At 40.5% G+C, this 23,301-nt stretch overlaps 2 protein-coding genes across 6 annotated transcripts in view; one reads left to right on the plus strand and one right to left on the minus strand.

Annotated features, from left to right (window-relative positions):
* The window catches only part of hyi (hydroxypyruvate isomerase), a 237,436-nt gene that overhangs the window by 53,948 nt on the left and 160,187 nt on the right, over nt 1-23,301 (plus strand). The gene's annotated exons all lie outside the window — the stretch shown is intronic.
* The window catches only part of szt2 (SZT2 subunit of KICSTOR complex), a 90,984-nt gene continuing 85,599 nt past the window's right edge, over nt 17,917-23,301 (minus strand). For all 5 annotated transcript variants that reach the window (XM_067514526.1, XM_067514524.1, XM_067514527.1 and 2 more), the window contains 4 exons: nt 21,863-22,373; nt 21,169-21,279; nt 19,360-19,428; nt 17,917-19,264 (listed from right to left, as the gene is read on the minus strand). In XM_067514526.1, coding sequence (XP_067370627.1) covers nt 19,121-19,264; nt 19,360-19,428; nt 21,169-21,279; nt 21,863-22,373 — 835 coding nt within the window. In that variant the 3' untranslated portion in view covers nt 17,917-19,120. The remainder of the gene's footprint in view (nt 19,265-19,359; nt 19,429-21,168; nt 21,280-21,862; nt 22,374-23,301) is intronic.

Here is a 23,301-nt window from a genome sequence, read left to right on the forward strand (position 1 = left end):
TTATGATTTATGATCTACAATGTAAAATTCTAAAACTCTATTAAGAACTTTAGAAAATGTCAGACAGCATCAGGTTCATGACAGGGTCAAGTCTAAGCCGTGTGACTCAAGTACACACTTTATGTACAATTCAGATGCTCTTGTAGCAAACAGCATGACTATAAACTTTGGTCTTATTTAATAGAACAAACCTGCTTTAACCAGCCCAAACAGTATAATCCGCTCTGAAACTGATAATGTAGGACTGTGATTAGGAGCTAAATGCTAAGATAAAATGGCAATGCAAGATAGGACATTACAATCACATTAGTAATTAGAACTGAGGGTTTTAATTCAGTTAGCTCATCATTTCCATCCATAATGAGTTGGCCTGTGGTGGGAGCTACTTAAGGATGTTATTTATTCAGTTTCCACAGCAACCATTTTACATTGAACCCGGAAACCGTACAGTCACAGAGCAATTCCAGCAGCAGAACTTATCTGACTTCAGAAGTAAATCATGTCAGCTGATAAATGACAAAACATTGCACAAGAAATAGAATAGATTACTGTTAAGTTTAAAAGAAACACACAAAGTCGTGAATCTTTACTTGGATAAAAGCGTGAAATTAGACAGGACACTGTGAGTGTTCTTTTCCACTGTCCACCTCACTTTTCAGTGAGCAAAGCATATGGTGTGACGGCTGAACCTGGCAGCAGCCTGACGAGGTTTCACAGAAGAAAAAACAGAGGAAAAAGAAAAAAGAGAAAGCCGCCTCGGGAAAGTCATTGTGTTAATCTGCATCAAAGAAATTAGAAGTGGGTAAATAGTGAAGGCAGGAAGTGTGTAGCATGTGGACTTATAGATGGGAAAAGAAAGTGTGAGCAGACCTAATGATCAGCATCTTAACAAGAGAGAAGCTGATGATAAAGCAAAGATTCTAATAAATGGTTTTTAGCCTGTTCCTGTCTCAGCATGCTGGAACTAAACTAAGCTGATACAAAGTCCAAGTTCCAGGTATTTTCAGAGGTTAGAAGCTGTGTTATTTAGATGTTTTGTCACGTTACAACTGTTAGAACAGTAACTACCAATATATTCTGGCGTGTGCAACCTGAACAATCAATACTGTAAGAAAGAAGAGCTCTTGTCGGTCAAACCAACATGTACAGCAGTTAGAGGAAAAACTAATCATTCGGCTTTTGAAGAAACATTTTGTCCACAGTGCAAAAAAACTATTTTACTTTGTATTTTCAACAGCATGTGCTCATACTTACACTAGGTCATAGTCAGATATGGTTCAGACAAAAGGTTGAGATTAGGAGCAACACAGAGTAGCTGCAATGTGCCGATGCAGGGGGAGGAAACCTGGAAACGTAGGTGTGTGGTGAGTCTCAGAAGTATTGGTATCAACTTTCATCTCAAGTCCACATACGATCATCTGGCACAAAATTAAATCCACATTGTGGTGGACAGGAGTCATTGAGAGAAAAATTTCCTTCTGTCCATGGTCAAGAAAGGTGTCAGAAAACACACAGATCAGGGTCCACATCCTGACCCCTGTTCACACAAGGCCTGTTAATTCCAGCTTCCCTTATGCTACTTTTGTCTAAACGTCCAAGTGCTGCATAAAATAGTGGCACCTATGTAAAAAAAAAAAAGTACAAAAACATAAGTAGAAAAGTGATGATGCATTTCTGTTCAGCTTTTTATAGGATTATTTAAGAAATTCAGAAACATGTGGTAAATATCAAACATCTTTAATAAACCCAGCACAAGGGTTCAGTGTCCATAGTGATGTCTTCAAATGTCTTGTTCTGTCCAAGCAACAGTCCAAAACCCAAGGATACTGACATTTACAAATAACTGATGATATAAAGTATTAAAAAGTTGAGCACAACACTTTGTAAACAGAGTTTTGCAAAGGGGGTAGAGTCATCATCAGGGTCACGTTATATTCAGGTCCCTCACACACACACACACACACTCAGGGAATGTGATTACCTTTGCCTCCTGTCCCTTGGCCTCCAGGTTTATTGTAGAGGTAGATATCGCCATCAGCCAAGTCACTGCTCAAATGAAAGTAATGCTGCAGACAGAACAGGACAGCAAATCAGCCCCTGGAAGCTCAAACCACACAGATCAGCATTTATTTCATACATCACAATGAGACTTGTCAAAGGGGTCTGCAGAGCTGGAAACCTCCCATTTCTAGGATTTATTCCTTTTTAAATCCAAATCACTTTAAACAGAGCACTTGCATATGTCAAACTGCCATCTATCAGTGTGGGGAGGCACTTTTACTTTAGGAGGAATGATGACGTTCAAGTCAAGAAATCATTCAAAGTTCATTAAGGAGTTAGCAAAGTCGGGTTCATTGTTTACTCTGGTTTTCCTCATCCAGACTTCTTCACCTGCTAAGCTGTGGTGAAAAAGCAGAAGAATCCTCTTATGGGATTAGATACCTGGTCAAGAAATACACCACAGATTTAGCAAATTCTTTCTTTTCCTTTACTGAAACCTGATACCTACAGTACAAGACCCTGTGTGCCTCATAAAGATAGTTTAACATAGTGAAACCCCAAATATTACTTTATAAAATAATTGTATTATGATTTATTACAGTTGTGTTTATTTATAAAAACAAAGATATCATTTGCAAACAAATATATAAAAAGGTGTTGAGACCTTCAGACCAGTCTTTATTCTGACACCTGTGTTTGCTCCACAGTTGATACGTAAAAGTTTTCTCATCAGATGAAGTGATTCCAGAATGTCCCAAAATATAAAATGATTACGTAAAGGTCTTCAGTTAAATAGGAAAATCAATTCATATTATTGCAAATGCCGTTAATGTAGGCGGCTCACATGCATGAATCTAAGAGCTAATCTGTCCTGGGACAGAGAGCTGCAGAAACCACAACAGAGCAGCTACTGTTTGAAATACTTTACATATTTCATTTTATATACGGGATATTTAGGGCATTAACTGCTGCGTGCTCATGTCAACACTCAGCACCTTAACTCCTCCTCAGTCCTCTGTGCACTTGAATGCTGCCGTAAGAATGGAAGAACAGACCCCATAGAGAGGAGGGAGGAGCTTATTCTTAACACATTTATATAGTTAGCTGCGCTTTGATTGCTGTAGGTTGGTTGTCCAGGTATTGACTGGAAACACAATTGACCTCTTTACGTATATTAATTGATTTTTTTTGTTTAAAATTGCATCTGTCACTGTCAGTTGAATTATTATTTTGACATCTTTGCACTTCATTCTGCCTATGGAGACAGATCCAAACGGTCGCAACTTTCTGAGATTGAAGACCTGCAATTACATGAGAAGACACAGACAGTATCACCAAGCAGTTCACTAACAAATGGTGTCAGAGAAATGTTGGCGGCTGGGGAAAACTGGAGATGCATGGGAATCCATGTTAGCAAACCCTGCTGCTAAATTAAAACTCTGATATTAGTAATACAAGGACATACAACAAAAAAGTAGATGAAATGCAGCCTAAGAATTTTTAGCTTGTTTCTGCTTCCATAACTAGTTTAATCATTTGATGTTTGTCATTATGTGGAAAAATATTATACGAAGTAAATAATTACGCTCCCTGAAAGCAGCTCGAGTCCTGATAAATTCCATTATCCATTATCTGTAACCATCCTGTTCAGGGTCACGGGGGGCTGGAGTCTATCCCAGCTGTCATAGGGCGACAAGCGCGGTCCACCCTGGACAGGTCTCCAGTGTGTCTCAGGGCCACTACAGAGAAACCTACACAGACAGACAACCATGCACTCACATTCATCACATTCACAGTCATTAATAACCTAACATTCAGGACTGTGGGAGGAAACTGGAGGAACATGCAAACTCCACACAGAGAGGCGGCAGCAGGCCTGGGATGCAAACCCATCAACTTCTAGTTGTGAGGCAGCAGCAGCTTTGTTTTTATACTTTGAATATTGGTTATAAATCTGAATTATCTGTATTTAATGGTGCAAATTCTTTTTTTATTCATGTTGTGGACTTGAGAAAAACTTCTGAGCTTCCCAACTTCCATCCAGCTCTGCCTTTCATCCAGTGTGATCAGGTGGCAGATGTGGACTGTTTGAGTGTAGAGTTCTGGTGTCAATCATAGGATTTGCTCCTTTTCATGCTCTGTTCATTAATAATTTGTGTCAGGGTTCGATGTTTAATGTTAGCAATCTGATATCTGTGATCATTTCAGGGTGTAACATCAAGCATGTACACATTATTACAAATATACAAAGAGTAAATGTGAATTTTAAATGTTCCCACCTCTTCTGACAACCATTGTTATAGTCACACACTGCACGTAATGGTTCCCAGAATCAGGTCACTGTCATCACAATTTAGGAAGATTCAGAAGATTCAACTGAACTCAACTTTAAAAGAACAAAATTTGACAAAAAAAAAAAAATAAATATAAAATTTGCCATAATAAATCACAAACATATTTTTTTTTTGTTTTGGACCTTTTAGCTTCTCCTGTGAGTTCAGGGTCGCCGCAGTGGAACGTTTGTCCACATGTTGATTTGGCACAGTTTTTACGCCGGATGCTCTTCCTGAAACCACCCTCCCCAATTTCTACCTGCCTTATGTCCAGCGCTGCCCGGCTGGGGATGGGAGGGGGGCTGTTGGGGTTCGGTCGTCTGCCCAGGGACACAACGTGCGGTCGGGAATAGCGGGGTACAAAGCTCCGATCCTATGGTCGGTAGGGGGCCACCCAACCCACTGAGTAACTGCCCCAAATCCCAAAGACATCATGTGCTTAAAGAAACAATGTCCTTTTGTGTACAGAACAAAAAAATATTGGTCACATCTTGAAGTGTCCTTGAGTAAGACACTGAACCCCAACAAGACACTGAACCTCAAGACATGTCCGCTGCATAGAAGCCCCCATTAGTGTGTGTGTGTGTGATTGTGAGGGTGAATGGCTGAATGAAAAGCAGTGTAAAGTGCTTTGAGTGATAGGTAGAAAAGAGCATTTATCATTTCTGTCACAGATCCTGTAGCACCACGTATTTCCTGCAGATGCCGAATTGAGCTCCTGCAGCACTTGAGCAGCTCGTCTGTGATCTCTGGACTTGAACAAAAAGGAGGGGAACAAACCCTCAGTCTCTCCTGCTACAATTACACAAATCTTTAACACTTTGCTGGTGCACTAAAACACACAGACACACTTGAAGGAGGCTTTAAGTGTAGCCATCCAGCCATGCTGCACAATAAAGCTGTTGGGTTTCTGAGTGGTGTTTCTGAGACCCCACTGATGTACTGTAATCTCAGTCTGTCTCAGACAGAAGACATTCCCAGTACAACAGTGCCATCAAGATGTCCACAGGAGATACAACATGCTGCTGCAGTAAATCAGACACTAACTGCTGAATCTGAATTTTGTATATGTATTTTCTTGTGTTCAGCATCTCGCTCCACATATATCAGTCACTGACAGTGGCAACTTGTTGTCATGGCAATAACAGCACTTGTTGTGAAAACAGACAAGACCTTGAAGAGAACATTGGACTTCTTTTCTGTGAGGGAGCATTGTGAGGACTACAGTTCATTTGTCTGCACCTGTTTCATTTGACCCTTAGCTCTGTTCAGGGTGTTAGTGGCTTAATAACCAGGGTGACCTGCACCTATGGTTTATTACTGCCATAGCTCATATGCTGTCATTTTTTTAACTCGTGAAAACGAAGCCTTGTCAGCAGCTACAGGGTTGTACAGTGTTTTAAAGAACATGATTGGTGAGAAACATGATGATCCAGAACCTTAACACCCCCTGCTGGTTTTAATGCTGTGTGGGCACTGTGAGCGGTCGGCAGCTCCACAGCCCCATAACACAGTATCATCTGTTGACCAGCATTACATTTACGCATAATGTATTAACGCTGTGGCTGATCATTGCATTTGTGAGGTTTCTGTCTGCAGTAGGAACCATAAGGACAGACTGACTGAAAATATCAAACCCTGATCGGCCTCAGTATCAAAATACAGCATCCAGCAGCGTGTGGTAATACTAAGTGACAGCCGGTCTAGTCTACAATCAGTCACCTCAAGTTTCCTAAACCTCAGTTTTCACTCAGTCAGAAAGAAAGTATGAAGCTGAAAGTGAGCTATGGTTACTGAGATGAAACACAGACAAAATACAGTATGGAGACTTTCACAGGGGTTCAGACCTGGAGAGAACCTACAACTCTGCTGGATTAGTTTATCACAAACTACGTATTAAGGAAAGGTAGTTAACAGCGGACCTGTGTGCCGGGTGTGTGGACTGTGGCAAACTGAGGGGCTCTGCGAGAACGTCATGTTGATTGGAAAGTAATGCTATATGATGGATCACATGGGTTCTCGTGGTCCGACTTGCATGTTAATTGAGAGGAACTAAGACACAAGGGGGCAGGATGAAATGCTGATGGTAGAAAAAAAACAGAACCAAATGTCAAATCATTTTCCTTCATAAAAAAAACTCCACATTAACCTTCACATCAACCTTTGGTAGAGTAACTGGCTCTAATCCAGTTTTATAGTTGTGTGTATTAAAATGTGTATTTAATAGTCTTCTGCACTGTACTGAGGAAAATCAGTTAAGCAAAGTAGTGAGGCCCTGATCTACATCTTAGTATCTTAAAAACACATGAACTGGCCTCTTTTAGTCTTTATACATCACTAGGAACAAGACCATCAGGCCAAAACACAGAAGTTACTCTGCCAGTGGCATCTAACTTTATAAGGTTGATCAGATCTAAGCCAATGTCATAATCCAATGTGTGAATCTATGGGTTAAATCTGTAAAATCTGAGGCTTTAGATGCTGGTGATGGTCAGTAACTTCACCATAAAACACTTTTTCATTGCCCGATTTAAGTTCTTCTCCTCTTCTTCGTCTGCAGTAGCTCACTGGCACCAACACCAGCTTTTTCTATTCACAAACTTACACTGATAACTTCCAGTTGTACATCCACAGTAGTGGATGGAAACACATCACTTTTTTAAAGTCACTACATTTGGATGGAAACTCAGTCAGTCAACAAAGCTGTTACTGCTCAGATCCACCTGTGTAATGTACTGTACCATTTCTCACAACTCCAGTTTGGACCGAATGCTGCTGCCAGAGTTTTAACTGAAACACTGAGAAAATAGCTCATGGTTCTAAAATCATCCCCCTGGTTTCCGGTTAGTCTTGTTACAGATTTTAAGGTCTCCGGGCTCCAGTCTCTAAATGTATTTATAGCCCTCTCCTTATCCAGTGACTGTCTACTGCCCATTTTACACACTGAGGCTGGTGGTCTTTAAGCCCTGGCTGATTTGAAGTCATCATCAGTGATTGAATTTCCCCAGCTCTTACCTGCATTTCCCACTCCATGAACCAGCAGCAGAATGTGCTTGTCTACTTGTCCAACTGGCCGAGAGCCCTCCAGAGACGACCTGGGGCTCTGAAGAAAGAGACGGCAAACATGTTAACAATTTGTCTTCACACACCTAGAATGATTCCATCTTTATGTAAACCTCAGAAATGATGATGCAGTGATGATGTTCTTCTCCTGCCAAAGACTTTCTTATTCAGTAATGAACTGTTGGACTTAACAACAGGCAAACAACATGTATCACTTTAGTTTCTTTCTGCAGAGGACTGACACCTAGTCTGAAAAATAGTTGTGCTGCTTTCTGTAAGTAGAAAACGGTCCATAGTCTCCACTAGAATCAATGTGAGAAAGATGCAGGTGAAAATCACATGTTTTCCTGCCTTATCAGCTGCATACTGTAATTGACAGACCCCAGCTTAATCTCCACTTGAGTGCACTAGATAAGAAGCAGAGGTGCAGAGGGGTTAGAAATCCAGTTACTGAACTACACGTCTGTGTGACCTTCACTGTGAATCTACTTTGGCTCCTGGAAAGTTCTCTGATTAAAAAAAAAGATTTTAAAGCTGCTAAAAACCTGTGTTTTCCTCAGTTGAAGCTACAAACTTTGCACTATTATAATTTGCGTCATGTAATAATAGGTGTTATTTATGTCTAATTATGTTTTGCCACCAACTCTGTGAATTCTCACCACCGTGCTGTTTATTATCTGTAGCTCCTGGTCCAGATGCTGCTTTTAAGACCTTCTGCCTTCGCTTTATCACAGAGAATAACTCTGCTCCACCTGAGTGTCTTGGGGGTTCGACACTCAGAAGTCTCAAAAAGTAAGTTATTCCTAATATTTAGTGTAGTTTTCAGTCGTAGCGTACAGTCTGTACTGCTTGGTTTACTTACTGTAAGGTCCTCTGACAGCAAGGGCTCCTGACTCCTCATGAGCCCGACAGAGCGTATCATGTGGAGGTTTCCATCCACGTCTGAGTACTGCGTGATGAACAAAAGGAACAAGTACAACACAAACCATGGAGCTGCTTATAGCTTATACTGGGGGAATATCGACCCTTGCTGCCATTTATATCCAATGCAACCCACTGACTGTCATTATTGTTCATGTCCCTCCCCAGTGGTTCCAATCTGTTCTCTCTGAGAGCAAACAAAGAGCTGGAAATAAAAAAAAGAAAGAAATAAAGAAATGGTCTGTACGTCTATCTTCTCAGTATCCAAAGCATTTTACATGTTGCTTCTCATTCTCCCATTCACACACTCCAGTAACCACCATGAGCATCTCTTCACCTCCCGAGTCACAGCTTGTCCATAGGTAAGTAAATATCTCTCAGAATGGAATCATTAGAAATGAAACCACACGAGCTAATGGCAAACCAACATTCACTCTGCACTGATGTCTAACTGTGAGACAGAGGAAGACGCGTTCACTTCCTGCATGTTTTAATCATTACACACCAGAGCAGCATCTGCAGGTCACGTTCACCGTACACACTCTATGTCCTGCCCCTTTCTGCTCCTGGCATCACCTTGCAGGTGCATTTTGGAAACATTTGATTAAGCCCTCTCCCTGTCTGCTGCTTCTATCAGTTTGAAGAGGAGAATAGCACAGATTCTGAATAACAGCTCCCCCGCTCTCATTTCTCAAACCAGCTAGACCCTGAAGGAGCTTGTGATTTAACAGGTCAGAGTTCAGTCAGGTTCAACTTTGGAGCAAAGCGAAGGAGTTTGGATGCAAATGTTTCACACACACATGAATGGAGAGTAGATTTTGGGGGCGACTGTGACAGAATGGAGCAGTTTCCCCACTGTTCCCCCACTGTTGTAATAGAAATTTTTCCTCTTGGAAGAATTGTAGACAGAAATCAGCGTGATGAACCATCTCAGTTTAATACATGCCGGCATGGAGAAGAACACATGGATGTTGAGTGTTGTTTCTGACTTGTATCTCTCAAACCCCTTCTATTTATACTTAAACCCAAGAAAGGAACCACCCTCACAAAAGTTGACAGTCATCACTCTTGTCCCTTTCTAGATTATCTGAAGATGTCAGTAACGAAGTCAATAAAACCCTTTTATTACCCTCTTTTAGATCTTGCGACCCCAGGACTCACTATCTGCTACATTGCTTGGGCCTTGTACCAACAAAGTGCCTGCTGTGATCTCAAACATTCCTCCAAACACGACCCATCCTATGATCTCTTGTCCTCTTTGTGACCTCTTCAATAGCTCATCTTGGTTGATTGTTTGCTAATTATCTAACCATATGACTAAATTTACTTTCTTCCCTCACACTGTTTGCCCAATCTGAGCTGGGACAGGCTCCGGCACCTCAGTCCCCCTGAACAGGATCAACAGTTAAGATAACGGCTGAATAGACGATAGCAGTGCAGATTATTTATCATTTACAGAGTTAACTTCACACTGTGTAACATGGTGAGAAACATGATGGGTCTGACTTCAGCACCAAAGCACTTTAAGTCAGGTGGAAAAGCCCATCACACACATGCAGACTTTCAGCAGTGGGTGGAACTAAAGCAGGTTATCTTCCAACTACAGGGACAGTGGTTCAGTCCCCAGTCATACATGTCCAAGTGTCCTCAAGCATGGCACTGAGCCTAACGTTGCTCCTGCTAGTCGGTAATGTTGTGTGTGTGATGTGTGGAAGCAGGGAGGGGGAGAAGAGAAATGCCCATCCAATCTCACAGTAAACAGTGGTCTTGGCTTGGGCCAGCACCAAATAACTTGTTTGACAGCAGGATTTCTGCATTCGCAGCATCTGTTCAGCAGCAGACTGATGGAAAAAGCTCCCCACAAGTGAGTGTGACTGTTCGACGACCGTGTTTGTAGATGAGCTGTGTTCCAGTCATGCTCAGAGTTTATGAAATATTTTGTTGGTGAAGAGTTTGGGGAGAAAAGTGCTCCACACCAGGCTGTGCAGTGCAGAAAGTCCTTGCATATGGTGAATGTGTGCACACATTTCTTTAATCAGTGATCCGTCCTTATTCATCTGCACAAGATGCTCCACTGTGGTGCTATTTGCACACGTGTCAGAGACAAAAGGAAACCTAAGTAAATTTTCACCAATATATTTGATTTGATTCTTTGAGGATTACTATTTGTTACAATGTTTTCTCCTTTTGATCAATAAAAAAATTGAAATGTGATGTAGCACACAATGAAATAATTGAAGAAAGAGTACTAGATGCTCACTGTTTGAAAGTTTGACCACAAGTTGTGCTGTTAAGGTGAAAATTTGATTTTGTTGCATGTTGTTATTGTTTTGGGACAATTACAAAAAAGTTTCTAATCAAATACAATACAGTTTTTTTTTAGCACTTTACAGTAAATGCAGTGATATGAAGGATCCACAAGATAGAGCTGTTTAACATAGTGAGACTATATTTGACCTGTGCATCAGTGGGTGTGTGCTGAGTTTCAGCTGTGTCAGGTCAAGATCCAGACCAGTTTAGTCAGTCTGATGTAGCCCTCCATGTACTGATCTTAGGTACTGTATCATTTCTCTACTTGATGACACGACATGTGGTTATGTGCTCTTCCACCGGACTGGAGCCATGTGTTTCATAGGACGTCTATATACACTGTGCACAATTATTAGGCAAGTGATTATTTTGACCATATCATCATTTTATTTATAATTTCCATAAGTCCAAGCTGTATAAAGTTGAATGCTTCTTGGATTTAAAGCATATCAGGTGATTTTGAGTAATGACTAAGGAGATCAACACCCTGTATCAAGGTGTGCGGAATTATTAGGCAGATTCTTCTCCTCAGGAAAAATGGGGCCAAAAAAAGAGATGTAACGAACTGTGAAAAGTCAGAAATTGTAAAAAGTCTTTCACAGGGATGCAGCACTCTTGAAATATCTAAGATATTCGACTCAGACGCCAGCAAGGTGGAGGTGGGGTACTGGTGTGGGCAGGTGTTATTAAAGATGAGCTAGTTGGACTCAAAATCAACTCTCAGACCTGCTGCCAATTTTTTAAAAGACACTTTCTTCAAGCAGTGTTACAGGAAAAAGTCTGCATGATTTTTATCCAAGACAACGCTCCATCACATGCATCAAAGTACTGGCTGCCAGTAAAGATGAAAAACTAATGGCATGGCCCCCTGCTTCACCTGACTTAAACCCTAATGAGAACTTTTGGTTCCTTCTTAAGCAGGACATGTACAGTGAAGGTAAACAGTGCACCTGTCTGAACAGTGTGTGGGAGGCTGTGGTTGCTGCTGCACAAAAAGTTGATTCTGACCAGATCAAGAAACTGACTGACTCCGTGAATGGAAGTCAGTTTCTGTGACTGTTATGTTTGTTATTTTCACTTTAACAGATGAAAATAAACAAGTTAGATGGGAAAATCTTTGTTTTTCATTTAGTTGCATAATAATTCTAATGTACATGTAGATATTCTCTTAAGAAGGCCAAAACTTCCCTTTTACTACTTAAATGTTCAGGTCTGAGGGTTTGTTAACATTTTCAATTGACCAACAGCACTGTAGTTGTACAATAACAAAATTAATCCTCCAAAATACAACTTGCCTCATAATTGTGCACACAGTGTGTTATAGGTCTAGATTTTAAACTAAAAACTAAAAAGCTTGTTAAAAAGACAAGGATTTCAAACTTCCTCGTCACCATCTTTCTTAACTAATGCTGTGACCTTAAAATTATTTACCCGCAGCAGTGATGACGTAGGTGAATTATTTTAAAGACGGTGAAAAAAAAACTCTGTTTTCACAAAAGTCTTTTTTTTTTTTTGGCCGAAGAGCAAAACTACCTCTGCAATTCCAAATAAATTGGGACGATGTGTAAAATGTAAATGAAAGCAGAATACAATAATTTGCAAAACTCATCAACAATTGTATTCACAATAGAACATAAACAACATGTCCCATATTGGAACTGAGACATTTTACCAATATTATTTCATCTCAAAAAATGTTGGAACAGGGTGATGTTCACCATTGTGTAGCATCCCCTGTTCTTTTAACCACTGTCTGTAAATGTCTGAGAAGTGAGGAGACCAGTTGCTGGAGTTTTAAGACAGAAATGTCCCATTCTTGTCTGATGCAGGATTCTAGCTGCTCAACAGTCCTGGGCCCTTGTTGCTGGGTTTTTCGTTATGTGGGTGAAAGGTCTGGACTGCAGGTGAGTTCAGCACCTCTTCTCCTGTGAAGCCATGCTGTTGTGATGGATGCAGTATGTGGTTTAGCATTGTCTTGCTGAAATATGCGAGACGTTCCCTGAAAGAGGCTTTGTTTACTCTATGTTCTACTAAAACTTCTATTCACTTTTCATATTTTAACTGGCACAGATATGCTGCCCACAGAATGTGAAGAATACCCACATCCATTCTGAGCCGTGTCAGAAGGTTCGAGGCACAAATGAAAAGTGTGGAGACAAAAGATGTGTGATAGGAGACGGCTGCAGGAAGTTCCTGCCCACACTACTCAGCCCAAAACCAGTGGTGCAGAAATGCTGAATCTCAGTGATTAGACAGAGAAGATCTGCCATCATTTCCAGGTGTTTTTAACATGAATGAAGAGTGAGCCAGCTGCCCACAGACGTGTGCCATAAAGGAGATTTCAGGGAGTAAAATGACACTGATGTCAGCTGGAAGGAGGATTCGTGGGCAGAGCACAGAGAAAGCTGCTGCACTCGGAAAGGAGGACGGACCAATGCTGGAGAAATCCAGTCAGCGACGAGAGCTCAAAGTCAAATGGGGCGCGGAGAGATGGAAAGAGATGAAAAGAGTGTGAGATTAAAATTCAGTGGGTGTGCAGAAATAAAGTGCTGTGAGTGACACTGAGCGAGAGAATGGAGATGGAAAGAAGAGGACAGAGGTTGAGTAATTTGGAGGGAGGAAGGAAACTATGCTCCAAAGGTTCTTTAGATTTGTCTCTTCTGGGGGATTGAACTCATCGAACACTGCTGTCCAGAAAACAACACGTATGTTTGGATCCAAGAAAACAAAGTTCTGCCAAGTAAAACAGTGTTGGGTAGGTGCTACAACCAAAATAAGAATTGTGTGTAGACTTCCTGTGCTTGTGTTGTTTCCTGTGGAAACTCCTCCCATTGGTTAATTGGTTACTGGAAATTGCCCATAGGTCTGAATGTCAGTGTGCACGGTTGTCTGAATATGTCTCTATGTTGGTCCTGAGACAGAATGGAGACTTGTCCAAGGTGGACTCCCCCTCTCACCCCATGGCAGCTGGAATAGACTCCAGCATCCCATTGACCCTGAACAGGATAAGATGGATGGATGGTGCACTTGCACAGCATGTATCACTTCATACCACCCGGTAATTTATGTATACACTCTAAGTATTTCATAACTAAGGGATATCTGTTATTGTCTGTCTGTGTGAAGTACTGTACTGAATATTCGTCTCCCATTCTTAAAAATAGGACAAAAACAGGATCAACATGAAGACCAGAAAGCTGTTTATGGAAGAGAAGCAAGTCAGTTTGAACCTGAGACATGAGGGGGCATCAAACAGAAGCACTGTACAAACATTGGTCATAGCCAATAGAAACGTTTGGAAAGCTCTGAACAAGTAACATCCACTGAACAGCTGATGACAGAAGCAGCGTGAGAGCTGTGAGGTAACATCACCATCCTCCACCAGGCAGGAGGGAAGAAAACTAACAGCAGAAATACACAGGCTGCATCAGGAGATGAGAGCAGCTCATCAGCAGTAAAATGATCCACAGATGTTCTAGAACAAATCAAATAAACCTCCACAAAGCGACGGAGGAAGAAAATATCCGCTCATGATCCAGTTAATCCTGATTAATTAACCGAACAAACCCAGTCCGCACATGAAAGGCAGAGCAATCTAAGAGAACTAATCTGTGTCATCTGTTCCAATCGAGTAAACAACTTATCACCGTCTCTAGATTGATCATGTTTTCCATATGTAATAACTAGATAAATGCAGATGAACATTGATTCAAACAGTTCAAATCACATATACTTCTGAAAGTATGACTGGGCTGATGTTCGACACAGCTGATGAGGAAAGAAGGCGTGTTCATCCCCAACACAAGGAATCACATTTGGATAATAGAAATGAAAGTTGGTTCAACAATTGTCCAATTTAGGGAACAGAGCTGAGGTTTAGCTTCATATATGGAGGTTTTGTCAAACTACAGTCTGTCGCTTTAGAACCAGACCTGATCTCATCCAGTTCCCCTTGTAGCTGTATCATCTTTTACATTTTTAAATCACGATATTCACAGTATTATATATTTGTGTATTCCTGTTTATTGTTGAATATATATCCTTTATAATAAGCCAGATTTGTCTTTTGGAGTTTAGATCACTGTGTATTGTATTTGTGCAAATCGAGTTGGTTTATTAGGACACAGAGACTCCCCAGAGCTGCCTTTTGTGATTTTATCACCATGCACGTGAAATTAAATCAGTAATTATAAAAATGTAACTGAGGCTAAATATCATCAGTCAACTCATCGTGACGTTACACACATGAAAACAGTACATGTATTCAGATATAAGCACTTTGTATGTAACTACTCTGTTAGGTAAATCTGCAGTACTACCATCAATAATTCGACAATACTCATACTTGTTATTATTTTAGCTATAGAATGCATTAAAAAAATCAACACAGAATTCAAAGTATCACCTAATCTTTAGAAAACTAAAGTTAGAATTAGTTAAATCCACATAACTTGCACAGGGATATAGTGAACATCAAACACAGTAAAATAACTTACGCAAGCTTCTTATTCGGGTGTTATGTCGTTAGTAACATCAATTCATGTAGATTTGGAATCAACAGGACAAGAGGAAACAAAAAGGGGAGTTCTGTCTGTGGTGAGTCTCACGTCTGAGGAGTGAGGTGCAGTCATTCCAAACTCAGTGGCACCAATGGGTCCAACTTTGAGTCCAACAACTACTCAGATAATTGTAGGTTACTTGATGTACGAAATATTAAACACTTTGAGATGGACAACAGTGGGCATGTTGTCAATGCGCTGCTTTAGGGTCCTGGTCTGCAGGGTTCATGCAGGCTCACGTATGTGTCAGCAATATGTATCAGCTAAAAGAGAAGAAGAGACACCGAGAGCCTCCCTGGTTTGTGAAACAAAAATATGCTGCATTGTAGCATAAAGAGAGAATTTTAAAGTCAATATGGAAGCTAACAGAAGTGATTTACAGACTGACATACATTGTTTGGAAGATGAGCATGGAGAGTTTTACAGTTAGTTATGGAAGCATGTACTGGTGTCTCTGTGGTTCTCAGTGAGAGAAATGGCCTCAATACTGAACTATTTTAGATAACATGCTGTTTTCGGGAGACCGTGCACATGAGCTGTAAATAAAATCAGTCTGTTCCATCCCAGGTTTCTTGCTTCTTGTTGTGGGCTAAAGCTAATGTATTAAAGGACGATTTCAGCAATTTCCAACTTGCTTTCTATGGCTTTGGTTTTGGGTATAAAATGAACATGAATGCTTCTAAACTTCCCTCTGACTTCTCCATTTTAAAAATATTTCTTTCCTTCCAGCTGAAAAAGCCTGGAGGAATTATTTATCATTAGGAGTCAGGTGATGTCATCTGGAGGAGCTCTGGAAAAGCAGGCCGACTATCATTACCAACTCCATAGTGTGATCAACAAGATGACATCATCTGAACTGAAGGTTCCTCCAAGTGATGTCATCTGGAGGCATTTTTTTAAGCTTGATGTACAGAGATATTTTAATATAGGGAAGTTTAATGGCATTTATGTGCATGTACTAACCCAATTAGAAAGAATAGACGCAAGTTAAAAATCAGTTTCTGTTTGAGGATTTAAAACACTGATGAGTACTGTTTTTAAAAAAATCTGTATTATCCTCATGTTGGCAATTATGTGTAAAATACAGTTTAAAAGTTTATTATTTGTAGATATCAAACTTAGGGTAAATGTAAAAACGACCTAGCACATTGTCTTTGGTCTTACTGGTTTATTTAGCATTTCACATACTGTATAAAGTGTTGTGTATGTACATAATATACATGGAACAGTTGGAGACAGTGCAGTGTTTATATTACAGTGCTAACTTGTACAGTTCACATTTTTCATGACGAGTACCCAGTGTGTGACAATGAGACTGAATTCTCTAACAATGCTGCTTTACTCCACAGTCCTTCATTTTCCATCCATGAGAAGCTCAAACAAGTTTTTTTGGTTTCATTCGAGTAAAACTGTGGTCAAATCTCAGGCTGCTGAATGTCATTAATGTTTGTTGTGATGCATCAGACTGGCTTCGTGTCCCACAGTAAAGTGAGCTCTGATCTACCAGCTGCACTGTTTGAGAGTCAAACTCATCCCCTCTGAACACGCTTTAGAAATCCGCAGCGCTGATGACATGTGGCTTGCTATTATGCAAATCATCAAAGTGAATATGACCCATTTTCTGACGTATAAAAAGCAATTTCTGTCACATTTCTCTCAGACTCAGGCACTTTCACTGTAAACCATCAGGAAGGTGTGTTTTTTTTTTCTTTTTCCAAAAAGCTTCTGTGCAGAGCTGATGGAATGACAACAGTAGTTTGAGAATAAATAAACAGAAAGGCACTTCAGGGCAGGACATGGCAGTGGGGTTTCAGTGGGTAGCACGACTGACACTGAACGCAACATAAAAGCCTTCCCACTCTGCAATGCTGACATCTCTGCTGTCTCTCATTCATAAAGAACACTGATGTAGCATGAAGAGCCAGCAAAATGCCTTCAGCAGACACAGGATGCAAGATCAGTCAGACCTCTTAATGAAGGCCTGGAATTTGAAACTTTTGCACTTTTATATATAGAAGTAAGAAGTGAAAAGCTTCAGATTAATTAAACCAAACCTCTGACACACGTTGGACATTTCTGTCACGGAAAAGAACAAAACATCGAACTTTGCTTTCTCCACTGGTAAAAATGGGACGTTTCCTTTTCCACCAGTTCTCCAGAACCTTCCTCTAGATTCCCTTTTCTTCCCAATTGTTTCCACCAGCCTGGAAATAGTTGCTGATCAGATCTCACAGTATGACGTCTCTGTGTGGATGTCGGTAAAACAATTACATTGAAAGATGACTGCGTCTCTTAAAAAAATGTGGTTTGAATGGGAAGTTTGACCCAGGATGTTGAAGTTGGCAGCAGTTGCAATGAACAGAGTCAAGAGGGCAAAGAAGTTAAGCTCTACTCATTTTTTATCTTTGTCATCTATACATTCGAAATAAATATATTCACGACATCTGAAATGAAGAAACTGAAACTCTGCAGTGACCAAGAGTGTTGTGAAAATTAAAAACACGTTCCCTGATCTTCTGCTTTCCCTTTCTGAATGATAAGAGAGGAGAAGTTATTTCCTTGCAAGCAGAGAACATATATGTGCTAGTTGGCTGTAGTTATTTTAGAGCCCAGTCAATAAAGTCAGTCACTAAACAGTCAGCTGTTCTGTAATGTCAGACATGGTGTGTGTTGCCCTAATGGGCTACAGTGGTTATGTTCCCACTCTCCTCCACAGTGTCAACAGAAAAGTTGCAGGTTCCGACTGTGCAGAAAAGCCACATAAATAACTTAGTGTGACTTTACAAAATGCAGGATTAATAAGAAAAGTGCGCTGCTGTTTCTTGGAAGCTTTTTTTGATAAATGTGCATGAATTCTTTCTGATGTTAGTTAATGTAGCTGAGCTGTTTTGCCTCAGTTCTTATACACTAGGGAAGAACCTGATTATACACTGTTAGCCTAACTCAAGGAACTTCACTATAGGCAGTTTTGGTGAGGAGATAAATTCAGTCGTTCTGGAAATGAAGAGTATTTTTGGCATTTTCAACAATCCTCATACAGACACTAAAACAAACATCCTTATTTTTACTCCTAAATAAGCAGCTGCAGCTCTGCCGGGGAAAAAGCAACGGGGATATGGTTTCTTAACTAAATGCCTCAGAATAAAGAAACATATCACATCATCATACATATGTCAGTCTGATGTGTTTTTAATGTTTTCGACAAGAATGCTTGTCTAGGATGGAGACTGACAGACAATTCATTCCTAGCACAAGAACTTGTTAATAGTGTTTCTGTGGGGATTGTTTAAAATACAAGTAATTCATGTTTGTGATCAGAGGAAACAAAACAGACCAAAAAGGGCAAATTCAATTGCCCTAATACTTGTGACTTGCTTGATTTGCTTGAGTATTATTAAAGCTATAGTGAGAGTAGTAGTATGTGTTGTTGGGCGCCTGTAGAATCAAATCATTTGGGATTCAGAATCGTTACCGGCGAACGTTGGAATATTCTCACATCTAATGCTAGAAAATACAGGACATGTGAGGTGGTTATCATACTCGCATGAACCTCGTTTTTTTCCAACTGGTTAGAGGCTGAGTGAGCTAACTGACGCAACAATGATACACCAGCTGCAATTAAACAAACCAAGGAGCAACACATCAGTGGAAACCATTTTTCCTGGCTTTGGATTGCTGTCCTGATCCACTCAGCTTTGAAATTCTGGTCTTCGTGCGTTAGGTGTCCATTTTGTGACACATAAAAACACCCAGTATCCCAGTGCATCCGGTGCAACTAACGTGCTGCTGCATAAATCCAGTAACATCAGCATACAGTAGGATGCTTGTTTTATCTATCTGTGCAAAGTGAGACTGACAATGCAACCACCACCACCACCACCACCTCAGTGAGTGGTGTAGCTGCTGCCTACAGCACTTCAGCTTTGCTCAGCTCTATAACAGCCCTGTCCAGAGGTTGTAGCAGGCAGTGTTGATAACAGACTCCAGGTGGTGATACATGGACACTAGCTGAGGAGGAGGACTGCTGCTAGCCTGTGGCTGTGATGGCAGCGGCTCCCGAAAGACAACCTTCAGACTCTGTGGGAGAAAGGAAATGGAAAAGGGACGTTCCTGAGACATTTGTACAATTAGAATAGAAGACAGTAAAAAAATCTTACAGTGTAATTACTCACTGTTTTTCCAGCTTGGGCGTCTAGAAAGACCAACACAAAACAGTCAGTGAACTTCTGGTTCAGAACAGCCTGAAACATAAAGACAAACATTAATAGAAAAACTTTCTTTTGTGGTGATGGTTCAAATGTTAATCATGGTTAGTGAATGCAAAACAGTGCAATCCTGTTTATGACTGGTTGTATAGGAAATATTTAAAGCGTAAACAGTGATATTCACACATTTGTTTATAATCAAAACAATCTCAGGAAGTATTTTACATTTCATTTTTAGATTCCTCCCCTGTGTCATGCAGCTCTATTCTGATCCAGAACTGAATAGAAACACATCCACGAGTCCACTTCACTTGTTCCTTCACCACCAGTAACTCACATAAACTGTCTGATTCCGACCCAAACAAACGCTTCCTTCAAAAAAACTCACATTTTACCTTTTCATGGAAAATATTAGCTCATTTTGAATTTGATGGCAGCAACACATCTCAAAAAAGTTGAAGCGGGGCAACAAAATGCTGGAAAAGTGCACATAAAAATAAAAAGACAAATGGAGGAGCATGTGACATCTAATTAGGTTAATTGGCAACAGGTCAGTAATGTGACTGGGTATAAAAGGAGCATTTCAGAGCCGCAGAGCCTCTGGATGGACAGAGGTTCACCAATCTGAGACAAAAGATTCAGAGAATCAGGAGAAATCTCTGTGCAAGGGACAAGGCAGAAGGTCAAAACTGGATGCGCGTGATTTTTGGGCCTTCATATGGCACTGCCTGATAAAAACAAGAAATGATTCTCTACTGGACGTCCCTGCATGGGTTTAGGAACACCTCCAGAAATCACTGTGCATGGGCAGCTTACACATCTGGAAAGGCACCATCAATGCTTATAAGACAATGCTAAACCACATACTCCATCCATCACAACAGCACGGCTTCACAGGAGAAGAGTCTGGGTGCTGAACTGAGCTGCCTGCAGTTCAGACCTTTCACCAATAGAAAACACTTGGTGCATCATAAAATACAAAATCTGGCAACAAAGGCCCAGGACTGTTGAGCAACTAGAATATTGCAGCAATAATGGGACAATATTCCTCTAATAAAAATCCAGCAGCTGGTCTCCTCACTTCTCAGACATTTACAGACAGTGGTTAAAAGAACAGGGGATGCTACACAATGGTGAATATCACTCTGTTCCAACATTTTTGAGATGTGTTGCTGCCATCAAAGTCAAAGAGCTAATATTTTCCATGAAATGTTCAAATGTTTCAGTTTCAACATGTGACATGTTGTTTATGTTCTATTGTGAATAAAATATGGGTTGATGATTTGCAAATCAGTGCATTCTGTTTTTTTATTTACATTTTTTTGAACTGGGTTTGTGCAACTTGAGCAAGTTTCAATTGTATATAAACAGATTTTCTGAATATATAAAAATGATTGGAAACTAATAGCTACTCAACGCATTAGTCCTATTTACAGTGCATATAGAAAGCTTGGTTGTTGCACACTACACTTTTTTATTAAACTCACTTTCACGTGTACCTCTGAACTGTTTACATTCTAATAGGAAGAGCTGTCCCATAAACCTCACATCGAGATAAAAATAATCCCGCTAGAGTCCTTTTTTAAACACTGAACCCTTACTGTTCTAAAATGACTCAATTCTCGTTCTTTATTTAAAAAGCAGAGAAAGGCTGTAGTTCAACACAAGGAAACACAGGAAACTCTAATTGTAACACTTGGAGCCTCATCCATCACAACCACACTTCATTTGATCTCAGAAGAAAAAGAGGAATTTAAATAAAGAGCATCTTCTCACCAGATACTGGATGCCATTGCTGTCAAAGTGTCTGCAGCTCTGTGGGAAGCGGTTTAGCAGGACTTTAATCAGACTCTGGTACCAGGCTGGACTCATGGTTAGAAAACAGTCCTGCAGCAGCAATAACGACAATGTTCCAGTCATGCATAATAACCCACACATGAAGACTGTTTCAGCCTACAAATCTACACATTTACTTAAAGGTATATATCACAGCTGATCCATCTTTTTAAAAGGCTAAAATTCCTGTAAATACTCTCGTAAATATTTTGTGCCGATATCCTGACATGATGTTATCTTATAATACTGACACAAAGGGTATATTTCAGACTACACAATGTGGCATTTGCATTTGGAATCTGTTGTTAACCGTCACTATGAGATACAACGAGTAAAAAATTATCATGTGGGTAAAAAAATAAATAAATAAAAAATCATCTAACAAAGGTCAAACAAATTAACTGTGATGGCTGACAGTCTTGGCCTTAAACAAGCCTCTTAGTGTTGTTGTACTCACCAGTTCATTCTTTCTCCCAAACAAGTCAAATCAATAAATAAAAACTAAGATGTGATGGCTGGATTAAAAAAAAGACCAAGGAAAATGACGTTTCTTAAAACTGAAAGGTCTTAGAAGCTGCTAAGTGAAATATGGGTGATTGAACGTAAAAATCAAAGGCCTAAGGAGGAATCTTACCAGTTGTGGGTCTATCTCTCCTACTGAGCGGCTCTGCACAGCCTCCAGCAGCTCCTCCAGCTCATTGAATGACAGTTTGGTCAGCTTTAGTTTATCAAGGGCCAGGTTCTCTCCGTGGAACAGCCTCCTCCACAGGTTGTCCCTGCGGCAGTGACCCATTGCCTGCTCGACGCTTGTCTGGATCTGCCTGCGGGCTGAAGCCACCTCATTATTAAGCAGAGGGAACAGAGGGGAGGGGTAGAACAGCCCCTGACCTGGTTCGCCCCTGACTAGAGGGTAAAACTCATTGCCATCACTAGGGACTGAGACAGCTGAAGCTTCAGATGTTTCCTCCCAGAGGTCCTGCTCAGCGCCACGTGTCCCGCAAGCCTCCACTCGATCCTGAGGGAGCCGGCCACCCAGCTCACCTAAATCTCGGTGGATCTGAGGAAGCTTCTTAAACCGGCGCATGTCAGCAGTGAGGCGGGGGAAGAGCTCTCTCTGACTAGTCATGACCACATAGAACCGCAACCTGCACAAAGACGTATGAAGGAAGGAGTTAGATGAACTGGTTATGACTAGACTATGGGGGGCCTGGTGGCTCAACGGGTAGAGCTTAGGGTTGGGATGCAGAAGACCACAGGTTTGAATCCAAACCCCACCAGGTGTGGCCCCGCCCAGCCATCAAGGTCCACCTTGGTGCTGGTCCCGAGCCCAGATAAAATGAGAGGGTAGTGGCAGGAAGGGCATATAGCCCCTTCCCCATTGAAGGTGCGGAACAAGCCGTTGATTACTCAAAGAAAGACTCTGCGTATGCTGAGCAGCAGCCGCTTTGGCCATGAGTGGTAATGACAGGAATTTCCTTACATTTCCTAACTTTTGTGGGTCCAGAAAACAGCAAAAAGGTAGTGTGTTTATTTTTACTAACAAATATTAGCTATTGCTTTCTAATTAAAAACATGCATTTGTGAGTCAAATAATCTCTTTTGTGTTTGAAAAGTGATATAATCCATTTTGAGGTTTATATTTAAAGCTTATCTACACTAGCTTGGCTTCATGTTTGTAAAATGTATTGTGGCGTCTTGATTTTGCATGATATTGATGACAATATTTAGCTTTAAAATTTGATCAAAATGTTGTAATATTAAAAATACCTAAAAAACATCTTGATAAGAAAAAGTTGAAGTCAAAGTGTATTGTTAGTGTATTGCTCTCTGGTGGCCATAAAAAGTATAATATGCTGTATTTCCAAACTTTCTGATGTATTCGTGTTGTAGCTGTAATAACTATATTATTTTACAAGTCTTATTTTGGCTGTGACAAATTTGTTTTTCAGTTGTAAAATACCAACCAAACATATTCTTTGTTAATGCAAATTAAAGATGCGGTGTGTAAGATTTAGTAGCATCTTATTGTGAGATTGCAAGTTGCACCCATCTTAATACCCTCCAAACTATGCC

This window comes from Channa argus, chromosome 8 (genome assembly GCF_033026475.1).
Source record: "Channa argus isolate prfri chromosome 8, Channa argus male v1.0, whole genome shotgun sequence".
NCBI lineage: Eukaryota > Metazoa > Chordata > Actinopteri > Anabantiformes > Channidae > Channa > Channa argus.